Here is a 20,469-nt window from a genome sequence, read left to right as displayed (position 1 = left end):
TGTTTGGAACCTACTAAAATAAAAATACTTGTGAAGAACGGGACACGTAAAAATATTAAAATGAAACAATTTAAAATTTTACAATAACCTAATTAAATAAATGTGTAATTATACTTATGTTATACGTATAAACTACATCATATTGAAACTTTATAATATTAACATTAAATTTGATTAATTAAGTGTATAATTAGAATTATGCGCAATTAAAGTGTTTTAATGTTATTAAAAGAATTATTTTCAAATAAAATAACAATTTGATTGAATAATAATATATTTACTTCAATTATCAAATTCTAAGTACAGCGTAATAATTGTAATTAATTAATTATATATGATAAATTGATAAGAATTAATACATTACCAGTTAAATGATTATAATCAATTATAATATTATTATAATTAGTAATTACTTAATTAATTATATCATTTATTATAAACATTAATACAATGTTAATTAAACGTTAGAAATTTAAATAATTATAATATTAAATTAAGATTTATAGTATGATTATTTAATTCATTATAACATTACATAATAGTATGATCACATAATTAATTTATAAACTATTACAAGTTATTATATTATGTAAAATGTTAAGATAAGTGACTGAACAAATAGTTTGGAAAGAGGTGGACTTGTTTAAACTATAGACAAACATTTCTGTGTTATACAAAAGTATAGAAATTTAAATAGATCTTTCCCAATAATCCTTCATTAAATTGAAGTCTTGCAGGATGTTAAATGCTGCCAAAGCTCTTTCCGAATCCGTTTGACATACACTAATGCAAAGGCATCAAAAATGGTTCAGAGTTCTGTGGAGAAAAACGAGGGCTGCAAAAGAAGGAAAACAGGCAAGTCACGTTGTTTTTGCAGAAATTAAAATATGTTTTGTCTTTCTGAAGTCTATAGTTACTACATGCCGTCTTGCTGCCTTTGGTCCTGTTTTATGACTATTATCTTCCCTTGCCTTTAGAGGTCATGGTCATTATATGATACAAGACCCATAGCTTGTTGCACTGTATTTCTAAGTTAACAATTTCTTACATATCAGAAGAGAGAAAGATATTAGTTTGAGGTGGGAAAAAAATGTTCAGCATTTAGATTTTATCTGTCGTAGAAATTCAGACCTTTTATAGTGCAATGTGTGCAAAATTTGAAAAACTAGTTAATGTTTTATGGATTCTATGATGGGAGCCAGGGTTGAGAAGTTGGCTGCTCAGGTTTCCCCCTCCTCATCTCATGCATGCATATGAATGATAGTCTTAATTTGCTCTCTTGTGTAAGTAGGCCTACAGAATTCAAACTATAAGGTGTGATGGAGGTAGTGGTTATAAACTGACTACTAAAAGCAGCAGCAAAGTGATTTAGATTTAGATTCTTCCTTAATTTTAGCAGAAGTGGTTATCCCTGTGAGACTAAAAGGTGCTGAATGAAAGAAAGTTCCTGGTTATACGTCTTTAAGGTTTTACTTTATAAAAGGATTTTACCATGCGAACCTAATACTTATCATAGATACATTACATAATATCAATAGGTTTTGAATTGGAATATGTTCATCACTGTTATGTCTTTCAAAAAACTAAATGTTTATAAATTAATTTATTATTGACACTTAGCATAAAAAGAAAAATTAGCCAGTTAGAGTTAACAGTTATATTTCTGACTAATTTAATTTAAGTTAATTGATAAAGGAAAATTTAAAGAAAAAAGCAGAACAACCTGATGATCCCATCTCTTCATGTAAAGAGAGTCAATTGATTTCAGAGTTCTGACACCCATGTGCTTTCATTTGGTGATTTAGGTACTGAGAACAGCTTGGACACTGTCAAACATGAGTCAGTGGTTGATGGTGTTGAAAGTTCTGTTTGTGCTACTATTGAAGCAAATGCAGCCTCTGAAAGATCCTCTAATGGCTTGCAAGATGGTGAATCTTCTAACACCTATGATTTCCTGCCAGAAAAGGTAAATCTTTCCATGTCTCAGCCTACAGTTTCTCTGCTTGGATAAGATTTGTCTGATTGCCAATGTTTCACCAGTTTGATTTGTCTTGAAACTTGAAGATTATCATTGTTGTAATCAATGGTTGCCAAACTCTTTTAAGTATTAATATTCCGGTATGATTTTTAGAAAGGAAATTTCAAAATGCTGCTCTTTTGAGCTTATGTGCGAAGAAATTCATGTGGCAGTGGGCATTTTGAGATTAGTGGATGAATGAAAGTTTGATTGCAACAATTTATGTTATTTTTATTGATAAAAAATTGTTGTGTTCTGGATGACTGTTGCTTATTTGGCTGTTCATTGGGTTTGATATCATAGTGTTTTTAAGGTTTTGGTCCTTCTACCTCTCCAGGTCAATGAACCTTGCTGCCTGGAGTGTCTTTGCAGCAGGACTCCTATCTTCTTTGGTGGAAGATACCTGAAGGTATTCAGTTGTTCTTCTATAAGATTTACATGCCATGACCTCCTCATGCTTGTTTCTAGCACTATGCATGTGAATTTGAATGTGAATAAGGAATGTTATTCTCACAATTGTACATCTCATATATACAAAATCACAGTATAGTATGTTTAGAACTGTATTTAACATGCAAAGAAGATTTCTTATGCCAAATTTGAACTTAGAGTATGCAGACACATAATGCTCCTGGTGTTGCAATTCTATTTTCTCTTTCTTTAGATCTACTTTTGTTCTTTGGTATTGCAGTACTCAAGAAATGTGAGTCAAACACGCTGGATCATTGATGAGGAAAGAATGGGAGAAGCATCTATTGAGGTATATCTACTACTACTGATGGTCAATATCATGTTAAATGAGGTTGATAAGCTAACTTTTTAAGCACTTATTCCGCAGGAGATAATAGGTGGTAGCATTCTTCCTATGTGTCAGGGTGACAATTACAAGTTCCATGCAGCTGGTAGAGAAGATATAGATGTACTGAAGTTCTACTTTACTAATGTTTGTTTGAAATCAGTAAATTTTGTTCTGATCAAGGGAATTACTCTTCCAGGTTCGAATGTTAGGTTCAGGTAGGCCTTTCCTGGTTGAGGTACAAAATGCACGCCAAGTCCCATCTGAGTTGTTTGTGAAAGAAATTGAAGCAAAGATAAATAACTTGGAAAATAAATTAGTAAGTTCAATTCCAAGTTTGTGATGATTTTCCTTTCCCTTCTGGCTATCAGTGAGCATCATTCACTGGACAAGTTACTTTCTGATGCAGGTTAAGGTGAAAAATCTTAAAGCAGTAGGTAGTCAGGGTTGGGACCTGATGCGTGAAGGAGAAGCAGAGAAGCAGGTTATTTGTCCTTTATAATTAAATGTAGTAGTTCATCTTTTCATTGTCTCTCTGAATTGTGAATTTATTGAATAAGCTGACTTAAGACCATTGTTCTGCAGAAGCAATATGCTGCATTAGTTTGGATATCTCGCCCTCTTCAGGATGAAGACTTGCAGACTTTATCTTCTCTCAAGGAAATGGTGAGTTGTTATACAATTTTCGTTTGCCACTTTCCTATGATAGCATAGTGTGTCTATGGTATTTAACATGACTCCTGTTTTGATATTTATCATGCTTTTTGAATAACATCTTATTATTGTGGGAGGTGCCAGCCGTGTTCTGTTCAATAAAGAAAAGTATATATACAATTTTAGTCTAAGTTCAATTGCGAAAGATCCCGAGGCGGCTCTATACTGATATTCAGTCTATTTTCATGGGGTTTCCATCAAGTAGTTTTTTATATAAAAAACATTGGGTTTGCTGCTTTGGCAAGTAATTTGTTTATTAAAACTCAAATCATTTTTTGGTCGTGCTGCAGCAAATTTTGCAGAGGACCCCGATAAGAGTGCTACACCGTCGCAGTCCATTAGAACGTGAAAAGATTATACATTGGTTTGAGCCTCTTCAATCATGTAGAATTGCAATATTATAGCTCTGTAGAGGTTTACCAGTTTAGAATAATTTTAGCTTATATGTTTAATTTTAGGATGAAAATCAAGAAGATTGCTGGAAGCTCTCAGTATTTTCTTTTGCATCTGTGTACTCAGGTAATATTTTTTATATTTCTATCTGTGTACCATTATATCTAGTCACTGAATTTATGTACGCAAAGCTATTTGATGAATTAATGATTTTGGCATTTGGTTTCAATCCTTGGCACGTGTGATAGAAACAATGTTGATAACCCTGAGACTGGTAAAGAAATATCAAGTTTTGTGATAGCTGGAAATGGCTGCAAACTTGACAGTCATGCTTTTTGATGCAATCCCCATGTAACAGAATATGAGTCATTTTGTTAAAGCATAATACTAGTAGGAACTTTAGTTAAAGGGCAAAACAGATAGAAGGCCTTCGACTATTTTGTACTTTCTGTGCTAAAAACTGAAGTAAGTCTATATCTGGTGAAATAGTAATGATGATATTTGAATTGCAGGCTGGAACATATATTAAGGAATTTGTTCACGGGGATCTTGGGCGCACCACTCCAAGGTATGGATAAAATAAATTTTATCAGTTGAAAAAATGTTTGAATTATATTGTTGTTTTTTTCTCTTTTCCTTTTCGGCGTTATATTACCCATATCATTCTGTATTCTGCTTGTATGACGACTATATGAGCATCAAATTTGTTGGTGATTATAATGTTCACATCAGCAGAGAAATTCTAATTATTTGGACCTTTTTCCCTGTCTTTCAGTGTTGGATCAATTCTGGGATGCAGAGCAGAGATACTGCAACTCGATGTTACAGAAGTGAAAATGGATTGTTTCCTGACTGAATGAGGTGAACATGGGCTCCAAAATCAGTTTCGCACAGCCTTTGCATTTAACGCCTTGAAATGGTAAAAGGTTCTTATCTATTTCTTGAAGCAATCTATATACAGTAAAACCTTTCTATAGTCATAATGGTGGGACTAACTAATTTTATTACTATAAGGAGGTTATAACTTAATGGAAGTGTAGTTACAAAAATTATAGTTTTGATTTCTTATTTTTGAATTCATATTTTAGTAGTACAATATTAGGATTTCAATTTAGCGCTTCAATTGCATACTTTTGAAATGGATAGAAGACCATGTCTTGGAACCAGCAAAGATAAGTGTCATTAATGGAACTATAAATGCAGTTGATGCATGGTCAATTAATGTGAAACCACAGACAATTTCTAATGGTTTTAAGCATTGCAAAATTAGAACCCCTGATTTCGATAAATTGCAAGTTACAAATGAAATGGGTGAGGAAAATAAAAGAGTCATTGCAAAATTGAGTGATCAGATTCGACAATTTCACTACGCTAATCAAATGGATATTAATGTCTTCTTTGATCATCTAAATGAGCAACAAATCGTGTATGCTTTAACCGAAGAAGAAATCATTGCTATAATTAGACAAAAAGATAAAGGAAATAATCATAAGGATGATAGTACAGAAATACAAGAAGTTTCGTGTCATAAAGCTCTAAACATGTTTAAGAAGCTAAAAATATTTTGGTTTCAACAAGAAGGTGTCCATGTGAGCAAGTTATTATATACTAGTAAGGTAAAAGATGTGATAACAACTTTAAAATATAAATCATTGTCCGAAACAATTTTAAACAAATATTTTATTTCATCTTAAACCTTTAATGTAATATAACATATATTTTTTGGTAATATACAGATAATTATTACTATATGGAGATAATTTTCCTTTAGACAGGGAATTAGAAAAATTATAACTTATTACAATGTGGAGTTTATTTTTATTTATAATTATCCTAAATTAAGACTAGAATTTTTTATGACTATGTAGAGTTTATTCCTATATAGGGTATCATTATAGAAAGGTTTTACTGTATATAGAAAAAAGAATAATCAAGTTATCTTCTGCCCTTCCTATTTTTGCGACCTAGTTTTCTCATATTTTCCCCGAAAAGCCAATGTATCTAAACTGTATTATCTTTGCATATTACTTTAGGCAAGATTTCTTTTTAGTTGGTAGCAATTATACAGTCAGATGGCTTTTGTTTATGTTGATACCTGACATTAAGACATCTTGCTAGAATTATTGGTTTAAGCTTTAGCAAATTTCACATACAAGTTTAGCTAGGTAAGTACCATCGGCACAGATTCAATTGGCAATAAAACCCGTATTCTAATTCTGTATTTAAAAAAGGATGTTTAAAATCATGACCTGTGATCATAGTAAGTAGTAACTAGTCTAATTTGTATTCTTAGTGATCGATCATAAGGAAGAAAAAACAGAAACAAAAATTGTGATACGTGTACGATTAGATTAGACATTAGATAATTTTATTAACGGTAGGAACTCCCGTTTTCTGGCGTGGCAATAAACTCAACTACTCAATCCAAGAAGCACCTAACATCTTTGCCATGAAGCTATAACGATCAGCTGCTTCCTCGATCTGCAGTAGGAAAGTTCAAGGTAAATATTGGAAATACAACAATGAAGGAACTCAATTAGACAAGAGAATAAATGGTTGTTTACGATTTTCTGTGTGGGACGTCCTGCTCCATGTCCAGCCTTACACTCGATGCGTCCAACAATTGGGTTGGTCTGAGGGCTATTCTCCAAGCTTGTGCACAGAACATATTGCATTGTCTGAAAGCAAATTATCAGCAGGAGAGATCATCTATCGCATTGGATTAATAGAAAACCTAGACTTACATACTGCTAACAATTATCATCTTACCGCTAATAATTTCAACGTGTGCAGCGGTACTACCCGATCATCATGATCAGCAGTCAAAAGCATGGTAGGTGGGTACTGGCATTGGCAAGATTGATCAGATTCAGGGCGTGCTTCCCATGGTCTTCTAACGTTATGTAGTGGCGAGTACCTTAAGAGAAGGAAATAAACATATGAACGTTAGACATAATCCAAGCCATTTTAATGGTGATAAGAGGTAAGCTACTATCCTTATAAATGAAAAGTTTTACCAATCTTTATAAAGCTACAATATCTATAGCAGAAATATAAATTTTCAGACATGGGACTGCTTGAATTCTCACTTGATTAGCCACTGGAAGTCTTCCTCCTTCTCAGAACAACCAAATTCAGAAGTCCATGTATGGCCTACAAAGTAGCTTTTAATCAATACTTGCATGATACTAAAACAGAAAAATGCTGCACAGCAAAAGCCAAATAACTAAGACTAACCAATGGTGAACTTGTGGAACCGCAGCATGTCCATCACACCAACCAGGGGCAGAGCACAACCAAAAAGATCAGGTCTCTGCGACCAAACAAAGTTAGGTATGCAATTTATGAACTCAGTACAATAAAACCAAAAATTACAATAAAGCAAATAGTCCACCTGATTTATGCAAGCCCCGATAAGAAGCCCGCCATTGCTTCCCCCTTCAATACACAACTTTTTGGTCTGAGTATAACCAGCAGATATGAGGTACTCAGCAGCAGAAATGAAGTCATCAAAGCAAGTCTGTTTTTTAGCAAGCTTGGCGGCTTTGTGCCATTCCTTCCCATATTCTCCACCACCACGAATGTTGGCAAGGCAGAATACAACACCAAGATGCCTTGTGAGTATAGTACGAATGACACTAAAGAAGGGTGTGAGACTAACGTTAAATCCGCCATAACCAAATAACAAACATGGGTGTGATCCATCTAGAGCAATATCTTTTCTGGATACAATGAACATTGGTATCCTGGTACCATCCTTACTTGGATAAAAAACCTGGAAATGAAAACTCCCAATCAAACAGATGCAATTTGCAAGAAGGTTACATCTGCTTCAAAGGAAATGATATCTCTAATAAAGAATCAATGAAAAAAGCAGGAAAATAAGTCAACATTAACTAGAAGGAAACAAATAATGAGTGAGCATCAAAGTGTTAACAGATCAGCAACAGTCACTTACCTGATCAACATTGAAGCCTGACCGATCAAATCCAGGTACACTAATTTCACGAAATATCTTCATATTTGGAACCTCTGCTTCTAAGTTGCATTGATATATGATACCTGGGGTAAGGAAACTACTGAAATGAATAAAAACATTATTGTCATTACGCCGTGCTGATAATCCTAAGATTGTGCCGATATCTATTGGTAATTGATGTTGCATAAAACCGGTATTCAAGTCTCTTATCTGCAGAATATACTTCACATCACTCAAGTAACTCACAATCATTTGACTACCATTAGCAGCACGTGCCCATACAAGCACATCTTTCTCGGCCTCTGGGACAACATCAGACCAACTTCTTGGCTCCTTGAGATCTACACGTACTAACTTATATTTTGGAGCATCCTTATTAGTGAGAAAAGTAAACACAGTTTCATCATTCGCAATCGGTCTATACTCTGCATCAAATCCATCAATAAGCTTAACGAATGGGAGAAGGCCAGTTCTTTTCCTATAACCATCAAGGCCTTCTGGCAAAGCAGACATGTCACAGTAGTATAGTTTGTTCACTGGGTCACAAGTCTCAACTATATTCAGGAGAACATACTACAAGAAACATAAAAAAAAGAGTTAACTTGCATAAGAATTACAAGTGTAACTTGCATTTTTCATAGTAATAAATCAAAATAGACTTTTTGGGGACATAAAAGCAATGAACATTTATATTGCCGTACCTCAACCAAACGTTCATCCTTATTATGTTCTTCAAAATAATTACTCAAATTGCTACTATACATACAGAAATAAAATTTTCACCTTACAAATTCAATGCTACTTTGCATTTTGTAGAACATAGAATAAATGCATTAGTATTATCTTTATAATCTCCACCAAATTGCCATTTAAAGGTCCTTTTCAAATCAATTTCCAACAACCAGACTATGATTAATTTAGAATTCCAATAATATTGTAGTAGTATAAAAAGAGAGATTTCATACTAAGGGGATAGAATATTTGCAAGGAACACAGTGATATAAAGAAAATGCAGCGCAGACTTTATTTTTTTGTCTGAAGTTACAGTTTCTAAGGACAAACCCTTAAACCAAGAATATGAAGAAAATGGCCGCTGATCTAACACCCATTATCTATCTTAAACAGGCATTGATGTAAAATTGATCAATAGCAAATTACCTGCCCATCTTCTGTAACGCTGCCATAAAACCTGTACTTGGGGTTATCAGGATCTCTCCAGCATAAAATATCTTCCGACTGATTAGTACCCAGGAAATGATAGTAAAGCTCGTGATATAAATTAGAATCAGTCTCGGTCCCAGCATCTATATTTTCTCCCTCTCTACAGAAATCAAAATTTTAAAACAAAAATAAAAAATAAACGTAACAAACGGATTCATCTCGCCAAAACAAATTCAAAATTATTACAGGAGTTCAAAATTCACGAAATATTCAAGAAGTTTCTCTGATGAATTTACAGCTGAAACTTCAATATCAGCCTTTCTAATAATTTTCCTTCCGAATTTTTACTAATATAATAAAACAAATCAAAGCGATAAAGTTCTCCTAAGTTGTTTCAAACATCTTTGGTGATATGACACTCTTTTCCCGCTAGAAAATCTGGAGATTCTAATCTCCTCGAGGCACCTACAAGGAATTATATCCAACATCGGAAACGTTTACTTTCAAGTAAGCTCCACGCTAGCGCTCAATTTTAAATCCACAATAAAAAAAATTAAAAAATTAAAAAAAAAAATTGTATTAAAAATATGCAGATGGTGATCAGTGATCACTCACCTGGGAGCTGGGTAACGGCTGTAGAAAAATCCTTTGTTATCATGAGTCCAACTAATATATGAAAACTTAACCTGTAACAGCACAGTGCAGGAATCATGAGGCATAAATCATCATTTATTAAAAAAAAAAAAAAAAAAATGAATGTAATAAACTGACCCAAGATAAAGTATCAGACTCGTCTTTTTTATCCTCGATTCGCATTACTTGAATTTTCTGCCAATCGCTTCCACTCAAACTAAGCGCATACGCCAAGTACTTAGCATCCTCGCTAACTGAAAAAGTGGACAATGAAACTGTTCCATCCTCACTGAGGCTGTTTGGATCAAGTAAAACCTCTGCTTCTCCATCCAAACCATCTTGAACATAAAGCACATTTTGTGCTTGAAGTCCACTATTTTGCGTATAAAAATACCTATTTCGTCGCTTCATCGGCGCGTTGAAGCGAGGGTGATCAAGTAACTCGGTCATCTTCTCACGTAACTTCTCCCTAACTTCACATTTCTCAAGCACCGATTCTGTCAATTTCACCTGCTTTTGTACAAAGTCTTTTACTTCGTCGGCGTCAGGATCTTCAAGCCTATATCCATTATACAAAAACATCAAATTGATATTGAATGAAAGGAAACGGTCAACAGAAACAATTTCGGTCAAAGTAAATTCAAAATGTGCAATTATTAGATTACCATCGATAAGGATCAGGAATCTGGATTCCATGATAATCATCGATAACAGAGTCGTCTCTACGAGCAACCGGATACTGCAAAGGTTCGTCAATAACAGAAAGGGAACCCATGGTTTTGTTGTTGAAATGTATTATGTATGGAGTAAATTTAAAATAAACTTCAAATGAGGTTTGGTCTTGTATTTAAAGCAGCGCCAGCGCGTAAAACGGAAAAAATTACTAAAAGCCCATGGGTGTTGAGAGTATGAGGACATGCTCATAACTTAGGTTGATTACGTGGGTTTAAAATGTCGTCATTTTGTGCTATTTCATGTTTATGTCGCCATTTGCTTGTGGAATCTTGGTTACTTTCTTTTCAAGCTACCGTATCATTGGAGTAATGTAACTGTCAAGAGTTCTTTATTCCATTTTAGAATTGAATCCTTAGCTTATCCCAGCTAGTGCCACTGCCACTGCCACTGCCACACCATATCTGATAACTTTGTTTTTGTCATCTCACTGTCGTCATGCACACATCGTCATGCACACATAGCTAGTGCCACACCATATCCGATAACCTAAAGTGGGTATCTAGCTTGGAATTTGCAGCGAATATCCGGTTTACAACCTATTTTGAAACTTAGGTTGAAATAAAATATCTATAAAGAATAGGAGATTTATTGTAATTTATATATATAAAATTTAAAATAAAAAAAGTTAAATTTTTACAATAACTTAATTAAATAAATGTACAATTATATTTATTACATATAAACTACATCATATAAAAAACTTTAATATATTAATATTAAAATTTTGATTAATTAAGTGTATAATTAGAATTATGACCAATTAAAAGTGTTTTAATGTTATTAAAAGAATTATTTTCAAATAAAATAATATATTTGATTGAATAATAATATATTTACTTCAATTATCAAATTCTAAGTATATCTGTAATTAATTAATTATATATGATAAATTGATAAATATTAATATATTACTAGTTAAATGATTAGTTAATCAATTATAATATTATATTATAATTAAGTAATTACTTAATTAATTATAACGTTTTATTATAAACATTGGTACAATATTTAATTAAATGATTAGAAATTTAAATAATTATAATATTATATTAAAAATTTATAGTATGATTATTTAATTCATTATAACATTACATAATAGTATGATCACATAATTAATTATAACATTACATAATTAAATGATTGCTTAATTAGTAATGACATTTAGTAATTTATTACATTAACACAATGTTTAATTAAATAATTAGAAATTTAATTAATTATAATATTACATTATAAACATTAGCACAACACTTAGTTAAATGATTAGAAATTTAATTAATTACAATATTAAATTATAAATTTATAGTATGATTGTTTAATTAATTTAATAAATTGTTTGTATTTTGGTTTTGATTGAGGAATTTTATGTGAATTGTGATGAATTGATTAAATTCAAGTGTTGCCTAGAGATTAGAGAATTTATGAGTCACATTGGACACAAATGAATGAGTAATCAAAATTTGTTAGGTGTGTATTTGTAAACTTCTAAGGTATTTTTGTCATTTTTTAAACTGATAGGGGGTAATTAATTTTTTACAGGATACCCGGGAAATGAATCGGAACCTAAAACCTGCATTTCAGGTTCTTGTTCCTTAAATTTAAGAACTTGTACTGTATGGTTCCGATTCTGATTCCTTTTTTGGGAACCTGCATTGTGGGGTTTCGATTCTGATTCTCCTGAAAAACGCAAGGTACCTAAAACCGTTCACCCCTACTCATAGCATATGATATCAGAGTTGCAAACATAGTAAATGAAGGTACGAATGCAGGCATCAGAATAATTTATTCAAAGTAACAAGGGGAAGAATAGTGCTAGGTAATAATAAAAATTATGGCTCCATTTGGTTCATTATTCTGATAGTTTTTAGAATAATCTTTTGAAAAAAGTTAAATTGGGCGGGTATTATAATGTAGGATTTGGAAATTAATAAAAATATCTCCTATGTTTGTTTATTTACTAAATACCCCTATAATAAAATATTAAAAGTTAACAAAAACACCCCCAACCCACCTATTAAATACGGACAGTCGGCCACCACCGCCGGAGGGTGGTCGGAGTATTTTAGCAATTTCTAAAAAAAAAAATTTGGAGATGTTTAGTTAAATTAACAAATTTAGGAAGTTTAAAAGAAATTGAAAAATATAGAATAATATTTTGGAAATAATGACATTTTACTGTTTAACTTTTTTTAGAATATTAATAATAGTTTTCCCAAAACTAAACTAAACGAAGCGTACAAGTTTTCCAATAGTTTTTAACAATTTTTAATGGACGAAACGTTGACAATTTAATCCGTAAACTATCTTAAACGTAATCAATGCACATCAATGTGTATATTCCATACATATGGTGTAACCATTTGACTTGTGGCCAAATGGCAAAACTTCAATTATATGAGTAAATTACTCAAAGGTTTTGTATTCGAGTCTTACAAAATAATCACCTACCATATTAAAGATTAGTTAAGACACATTAAAACTACCCAAACACCCCAATCATCAAAAAATAAAAAATAAAAAATTTATCATGGGGTAAATCAGAAAACTTGTTTAACCAAGGGAGTAATGGCACGGGTTCAAATTTCAGGTCAAACTTGTCTTCTCATGCTTCAATGAATAAATAGGAAGTTTTAAAATTGTGTCGACATGTGATGACTACTCTATTTGTATACTCAACAATAAATAAGAATATAGAGAAAAATAAATAAATAAAAAGTTGTTGATTCGTCCAATTTAGACATTTAATTATTTACTAAACAATAACAACTTCGTTTTGCGTGGCAACAACATCAGCTACTCAATCCAAGAAGCACCTAACATCTTTGCCATGAAGCCGTATCGATCCGCTGCTTCATCGATCTGCAGTAGGAAAGTCAAGGTAAATACTTGAAACAAAATATATATATAGGACTCAAATCTCAAGTAATCATAAAAGAAATGGTTACAATTTTCTGTGTTGGACGTCCTGCTCCATGTCCAGCTTTACACTCGATGCGACCAATAATTGGGTTGGTCTGAGGGCTATTCTCCAAGCTCGTGCACAGAACATATTGCATTGTCTGTTGGAAAAAAAAAATGGGAAGCATGAGAGAGGACTAGACACGGTGATGTCCAAATTCACAATGGCTACACAGGGTAACTATTGTGGTGACAAGGATCTTAGTTTGATTTTTAATGACATCCAAAAAAGGCACTTGTCTCCTCACAGTGTTAACAGAAATGTGAAATGTTGAAAGGTATGTGACATTCGACAGATAGTGCATAGAGGAGTTGCACACTCACAAAAATGCTAAAAAGTTGTTGACAATTTCTTTTGCAGTACAGAAATCAAAGCAAATAAAATATGACAAATAAAACAAACATAATATTAATGATCAAGGACTCACCGCCAAATATTTCAATGTGTGCAGTGGCACTACTCGGTCATCATGATCGGCAGTCAACAGCATGGTAGGTGGGTATTGGCAAAGTTGATCCGGGTGCTGTTCCCATGGTCTTCTGACATTATGTAATGGCGAATACCTTGAGAAAAGGAAATACACATACTAAAATTAGACTCCCAATCTAAACATCTAATGGTCCTCTAGTTTGAGAAGACACTCATTCGGTAGAGAATCTAATATCTAATACTTCTCTAGTGCAAGAAGGCACTCATTCGGTAGAGAATGAAATAAAAGGTGACGGGAAATGTTATTAACTTGAAAAATTGTTATAAATAAAATCTTAAGTATACTTTCAGAAAGCTTTCCGTGCCTAGGTAGATCAAAGAAATTAATATTCACCAACAGATAGTACAGTTGTACTGTCATTCAAAATGTATGTCAGACACTAGTTACTTCTAGAGGCCTGATATAATGAGGATAAGAGCTAAGCTGCAATGCTTAGATTTTGGTTAAATATTTTTTAACATACAATTCATCTAAAACACATAAATCTGAACTATGATCAAATTGATACTTTGTGATCAATAGCAACATTAAATCATGTTTTTAGCATCTGCTACTCACTTGATTAGCCATTGGAACTCTTCCTCCTTTTCCGAACAACCAAATTCGGAAGTCCATGCATGACCTACAAAGCAAGTCTTCATCAATAAATATGATGCTAAAATAAAAAATGTTGCATAGCAGAAGCCAAATAATTAAACTAACCTATGGTAAATTTGTGAAACCGCAGCATGTCCATCACACCAACAAGGGGCAGAGCACAACCAAAAAGATCAGGTCTCTGCAATTAACAAGGTTAGCTATGCAATTTATGAATTCAGTTTGACAAAGACAAAAGATACAAGCATAATTTACAACCAAACAACTAAAAAGTTTACCTGATTTATACAAGCCCCAATAAGAAGCCCCCCATTGCTTCCCCCTTCAATACACAACTTTTTGGGCTGTGTATAACCAGCAGATATGAGGTACTCAGCAGCAGAAATGAAGTCATCAAAGCAATTCTGTTTTTTTGCAAGCTGGGCAGCTTTGTGCCATTCTTCCCCATATTCTCCACCACCACGAATGTTGGCAAGGCAGAATACAACACCAAGATGTCTTGTGAGCACAGTACGACCGACACTAAATGAGGGTGTGAGACTAATGTTAAATCCACCATATCCATATAACAAACATGGGTGTGATCCATCTAAAGTAATATTTTTTCTGGATACAATGAACATTGGTATCTTGGTACCATCCTTACTTGGATAGAAAACCTGGAAACAAAAATGCCCAATCAGACAGATGGAGTTTGGCAAGAAGGTTATAGAAGCTTAGACAACTATTTAAGGAAATGCTATCTTTTACAAAGGTCCATAACAAAAGCAAAAAAAGTGGCACAAAACAAAATTATACTAAAAGCACAACAACCAAATTATAGAGTGAGGCACACTAAGAGTAAAAGATCAACAATCACCCACCTGATCAACATGGAAGTCTGAGCGATCAAATCCATGAACATTAATTTCACGAAATACCTTCAGTTTCGGAGACTCTTCAGCTAAGTTACATTGATATATGATGCCAGGAGTGAGGAAGCCACTAAAATGAATGAAAATCATACTGTCTTCACGACGTGCAGATATGTCATAAACTGTGCCAATATCAATTGGTAATGGATGCAGGAAGGAACCAGTTTTCAAGTCCCTTATCTGCAGAACATACTTCACATCACTTAAGTAACTCACAATTATTTGATTTCCATTAGCAGCACAAGCCGATGAAAGCACATCTTTCTCAGCTTCTGGGACAACATCAGACCAAGTACCTGGTTCCTTGAGATCAACTCTAACTAATTTGTATTTTGGAGCATCTTTATTTGTGAGAAAAGTAAACACACTTTCGTCATTTGCAAATGCTGTATACTCTGCATCAAACCCATCAATAAGCTTAACAAATGGGAGAAGGCCAGATGTTTTCTTGTAACCCTCAAGGCCTCCCGGCAGAGTAGACAAGTCACAGTAATATAGCTTGTTGACTGGGTCACAACTCTCAGTTATATACAGGAGAAGATACTACCAAAAAAAGAACATAAAATTAGAGTCAACTTGCAAGAATTCCATACAAAACTTTCAATTTCCATAAAAACCAATCTATTTAGACCTTTTTCAGACATGCAAACAATAAACTTTCATAGACCTTCCTACAGAAAAGAAACCTCATTACTCACAATAAAGAAATAAATTTTATACAGGCAACGGATCAACTTGCACCTTAAAAAGTCAACACTACTGCATATTTTCAAGAACATAGACATCATTACAATATCCAATAATCAAGATATTATTAATGAAGCATTGCAATGTTTTCGTAAGAGTGAGAATCCGTACGGATAGAATTGCCGCAAGGAACACAATCATACAGTGAAACAGATAGCTCAGACCTTACCTTTCAGTTTGAATTTACAGATTTCAAGGACAATCCTTAAGCCATGGGTAGAAAAGAGAAGGAAAAAAAGAAAAAAGAACGTAATCCAAAACACCATTATCTATCCAAACTAGATCTTGAGGTTAAATTAATTAAAAGATGATTACCTTCCCATCTTCCGTAACATTGCCTGAAAATGTATACTTGGGGTTTTCAGGATCTCTCCAGCATAAAATATCTTCTGATTGTTCAGTTCCCAAGAAATGATAGTAAAGCTCATGATAAAGGTTAGCATCAGTCTCGGTCCCAGCATCTACTTCTCCCTCTCTACAGAATAAAATTACCATTACATAATTAGATCTTCAAATAAAAAGATAAACGTAAGAAATTTGATTCATGAATTTACAGACAAATGGCACATATTAGCTTTTCTAATGATTTAAAACTTTCCCAAAATTTTCCTTCCGAACTATTATGATTATAATAAAACAAATCAAAATCAACTAAGTTTCCGTAAGTTGTTTCAAAGTATACAGCGCAAGAGATGGATCAAATGACATCCCACATGTTTCCTCAGTACTCAGTAAGTTTCGAGACAGTAGTCCCCAATTTTGGGTTCAAATAAACTGATAAAAGTACGTCGTATAAAATAAGTAGATGTTAACCACTTACTTGGGAGCCGGGTAGCGGGAGTAGAAAAAACCTTTGCTATCATGAGTCCAGTTAATACCTGAAAACTTAACCTGTAACAACAAAGCAATACAATTCATAAGCCATAAATCAATTAATTCTCAATTTAGAAAATCTAAAAAACATGAATGCAACGAACTGACCCAAGACAAAGTATCAGGCTCTTCATTTTGATCCTCAATTCGCATTACTTTGATACTGGTCCAATCACTGCCACTCGAACTAAGCGAGTATGCCAAATATTTAGCATCCTCACTAACCCCAATCTGGGACAATGCAATCGTTCCATCCTCACTAAGCGTATTTGGATCAAGCAAAACCTTTGGTTCTCCATCTAAACTATCCTGAACATAAAGCACATTTTGCGCTTGAAGTCCACTATTATGGGAATAAAAATACTTATTCGCTCGCTTAGCCGGTGCGTCGTAGCGTGGGTGATCAAGTAACTTCGACATCTTCTCGTGAAACTTTCCCCTTAATTCACATTTCTCAAGCACCGAGTCCGTCAACTTCACCTGCTTTTGTACAAAATCTTTTACTTCTTCGGCATCTGGATCTTCAAGCCTATCCATAACAAAACAACAAAGTAAAATTGAATAAGAAGAAATGGCCAACAAAAACAATTTCGCTCAAATTAGATTCATTCGCAGGTTGAATTTTTGCAGTTAATTACCATCGATAAGGATCAGCAATCTTAACTCCATGGTAATCATCGACCACAGACTCATCTCTACGAACAGGCGGATACTGCAAGCGTTCGCCAATGGCAGAAAGTGAGCCCATAATTGCACGACTTGATGACAATAATTTAAAATTAGGTTTGGGCTTGCTGCGTTCAAGAGGCAAATATAAAGGGCTTAATGCTGCGTGTGCCTGAAGGAAGCGGCAGTGGTTAAATCGTGGTAGAAAAGTACTAAAACACCACGTGTGGCGAGAGTATAAGTACATGGTCACGCCGTTTCTTCGACGATTGGATTGGGCTTGTTCTTCGGTTGAGCTTGTGGGTTGTGGCCTTCAGATGTCGTCATTTGTGTCGCCATGCTTTTTGGAATTGCAACATGTATCTTTCTAACTGCGTCATCATTTGAATATATGCACCACCAAAATTTAACTAATGTAATTTTCAAAGATTCTCTAATTAATTTGTCCCAATTGTTACGCTCTCCGCTTGGGCCATGTGGGCTGGCAAGATCACCACTTAACTTTAGAGTAAACGACTTTCCCCACCCGAAAAATGGTTTAATGCCACTTGCCACCCTCATACTTTTAAATTACTATTTTAATATCCAAATAATACAATTCGTTAACAGTTTATTTAAAACACTGATATTCATTGTGAAGACGAAAAAAACCCTTTACTCTTCCTTCTCTTCCCATCTTAATCTCCATTGTGGTTGTTGGCAATTGTCGTTGGCCTTTTGTCTATTTTCCAACTGCCCGTGCTCTAACGTGTATTTGGATGGTTGGAGTTATTTCACAGACACTTGGCAATCACCTAGCTTAAAAAGGTGGAATAACCCTATGAGAAAGTGAAAACGGTTGAGAAAACTCTCAACAAAACACCAAACACCTCTAACACTCCAAAGAAATCACCAATTTCACCAAAACTACTCCCAAAAATAAAAAATAAAAAAAAAAACATTTGCAACCCAAACATAAAAAGAACGAAAAGAAACCCTAGGGTTGGCTGACGGCAAACAGTGAGTGAGTGTGGTTCGGCTTATTAGGGTTTTGTAGTAGAGAGGCTGGTGAGTCTTTTGGCGATGATAGATTTGACTTTGGTGGTCGAAGTTGGCTAGAATTAGGTTTGGAAGTGGCGATTAAGGGAAGGAAAAAAAGCAAAAACCGATGAAAAAATGAGATATGGAGGGGAAAAGAGGTGTGGTTTTATAGATGAGGTTCTGAAGAGTCTATAGGTAGTCTTGAAAGTGATTTTGGATACCGGAATCGGATGGGAAAAGGCAAAAATCGCCGGCTATGATGTTGCTAATTTGCGCTGCTCTTTCTTAGTCTCTTTTCAAGCCAGATTTTGATTGATTCCGCTCTTTTGACCATCATGTCCTTATTTATAACAGACTTTTGATCATTCTATCCTTCTTCATAATGAAATTTATCGACGGAATTGTGCTTTGGGTATTAAAGTGGTATTTAAAAAGTCTAAAGGTAGAAAAATGTCATTAAGTCATTTTTCAAGTGGGAAAAGGTCGTTTGCTCTTAACTTTAAGCAACTCTCACACCAGCCATACTCGAATTCCAAGACCCAAATTTTACCAAGTAAAAAAATTTCAAAATACAACTTTACTACTCACAACACAAATTCATTAGTAAATTTTGTTGTAAAAAAGGCCAGGATGGTTAAAAGTAAAGGCAGGATGGTCAAAAGTAGAGCTGGACATTTGGGACCGGGCCCAAAAGCCCAGCTCAAAAAACCGTTCCTAGGACCAGTCCTTGGCAGGACCGGTCCTTTTGGGACCAGGCCTAAGGAGGAGGGCCCGGGCCCTCCACTGGGCCCTCCTCCAAGGCCCGGGCCTGGGCCCAAATTTTTTTTACCTTTTATCATTTTAGTCCTTTGTAAAATTATATTAAACCCCCTAAAATAAGTATAAATTATAAGGACTAACATGAAATTTTACTAAATTTATTAAAAAAAAAAAAAAAACGGTTATAAAAATTTTTATAACCATTGGCTACCAACGGTCAACTGACACCAACGGTTATATTTATATAATTATAAGTTTTTTTTTTCATTTTCGCCCCCACAACTACACTATAAATAACCCTAAAACCTTTAATTTTTTTTACACCAATCAATCTCTCATTCTTTCATTCTCTCAATCTCTCTACTCTAAATCTCCAATCAATTTCTCATTCAATTTATATTTATAATTTATTTATATTTTCAATTTTTTTCCTATTTTTCAATATCATCATAATTTCATATTATTATTTAATTTCTTTTCATCTTAATTATTTATTATTTTATCATAAATTTATATGTCTTCCCCAAATGAGTTTTACGTTCCATCCATGAAAAAAATTGAAGTCTTCAATCCATTTTCACCATTTCCTCCAGAGATGCAGCTGTAATTCCACAACCATATTCGGTCGAGACGAGGTGTAGTCAAACACATGTGAGCTGCGAGTCAACGGGCACGGACATAGCCCAACCCCCCGACCATCAAAGAGGTCGTGTCCGATGTCTGGCGATACTTTACCAAATCAAAACGGCCAAAGACAAATGGGAGGGGGAAAATCGTGTGGGATATGTAATTTATGTGGAACCATTATTGGGGCTGAGAAGGGACTTCGCGATGCGACGACACGTAGAGAAGAAGCATCCCCAAATAAATGCATCTTCAAGCGGATTAGGTAGACAAATTCAAATTCAATTTAATTTAATCCACAATCCTCAACTCTCTCAACATGGCAATACAATACACTGTTGCACGAGAGGAAATAGTAAGATATATAGTTGCTACGGACTCTCCCATTTGTT

General features: G+C 34.0%; 3 protein-coding genes across 3 annotated transcripts; 1 reads left to right on the top strand and 2 right to left on the bottom strand.

Moving 5' to 3' along the window:
• The first annotated feature begins 734 nt into the window (after positions 1 to 734).
• LOC116118990 (putative tRNA pseudouridine synthase Pus10) lies at positions 735 to 4,872 on the top strand. Its single transcript, XM_031404946.1, has 12 exons — positions 735 to 855; positions 1,806 to 1,966; positions 2,355 to 2,426; positions 2,709 to 2,777; positions 2,856 to 2,936; positions 3,013 to 3,132; positions 3,223 to 3,297; positions 3,399 to 3,479; positions 3,818 to 3,891; positions 3,986 to 4,046; positions 4,433 to 4,488; positions 4,696 to 4,872. The coding sequence occupies exons 1-12, from the start codon at positions 804 to 806 to the stop codon at positions 4,778 to 4,780; spliced, it is 987 nt and encodes a 328-aa protein (XP_031260806.1). The 5' UTR covers positions 735 to 803; the 3' UTR covers positions 4,781 to 4,872.
• A 1,240-nt stretch (positions 4,873 to 6,112) lies between these two features.
• Positions 6,113 to 10,494, bottom strand: LOC116118988 (prolyl endopeptidase-like). The gene is made up of 11 exons (XM_031404945.1): positions 10,359 to 10,494; positions 9,832 to 10,252; positions 9,676 to 9,746; positions 9,058 to 9,220; positions 7,879 to 8,472; positions 7,315 to 7,695; positions 7,158 to 7,233; positions 7,010 to 7,073; positions 6,690 to 6,837; positions 6,485 to 6,598; positions 6,113 to 6,401 (listed from the first exon to the last, which is right to left on the bottom strand). The coding sequence occupies exons 1-11, from the start codon at positions 10,466 to 10,468 to the stop codon at positions 6,336 to 6,338; spliced, it is 2,208 nt and encodes a 735-aa protein (XP_031260805.1). The 5' UTR covers positions 10,469 to 10,494; the 3' UTR covers positions 6,113 to 6,335.
• A 2,615-nt stretch (positions 10,495 to 13,109) lies between these two features.
• Positions 13,110 to 17,960, bottom strand: LOC116118987 (prolyl endopeptidase-like). The gene is made up of 11 exons (XM_031404944.1): positions 17,647 to 17,960; positions 17,117 to 17,537; positions 16,956 to 17,026; positions 16,451 to 16,610; positions 15,338 to 15,931; positions 14,753 to 15,133; positions 14,580 to 14,655; positions 14,436 to 14,499; positions 13,815 to 13,950; positions 13,374 to 13,487; positions 13,110 to 13,287 (listed from the first exon to the last, which is right to left on the bottom strand). Exons 1-11 carry the CDS (start codon positions 17,919 to 17,921, stop codon positions 13,222 to 13,224), a joined length of 2,358 nt encoding a protein of 785 aa, XP_031260804.1. The 5' UTR covers positions 17,922 to 17,960; the 3' UTR covers positions 13,110 to 13,221.
• Between the last annotated feature and the right edge of the window lie 2,509 nt (positions 17,961 to 20,469).

Source organism: Pistacia vera, unplaced genomic scaffold (assembly GCF_008641045.1).
Source record: "Pistacia vera cultivar Batoury unplaced genomic scaffold, PisVer_v2 Contig869, whole genome shotgun sequence".
NCBI classification, from domain to species: Eukaryota; Viridiplantae; Streptophyta; class Magnoliopsida; order Sapindales; family Anacardiaceae; genus Pistacia; species Pistacia vera.
This window is presented reverse-complemented; position numbering and strand designations above follow the sequence as displayed.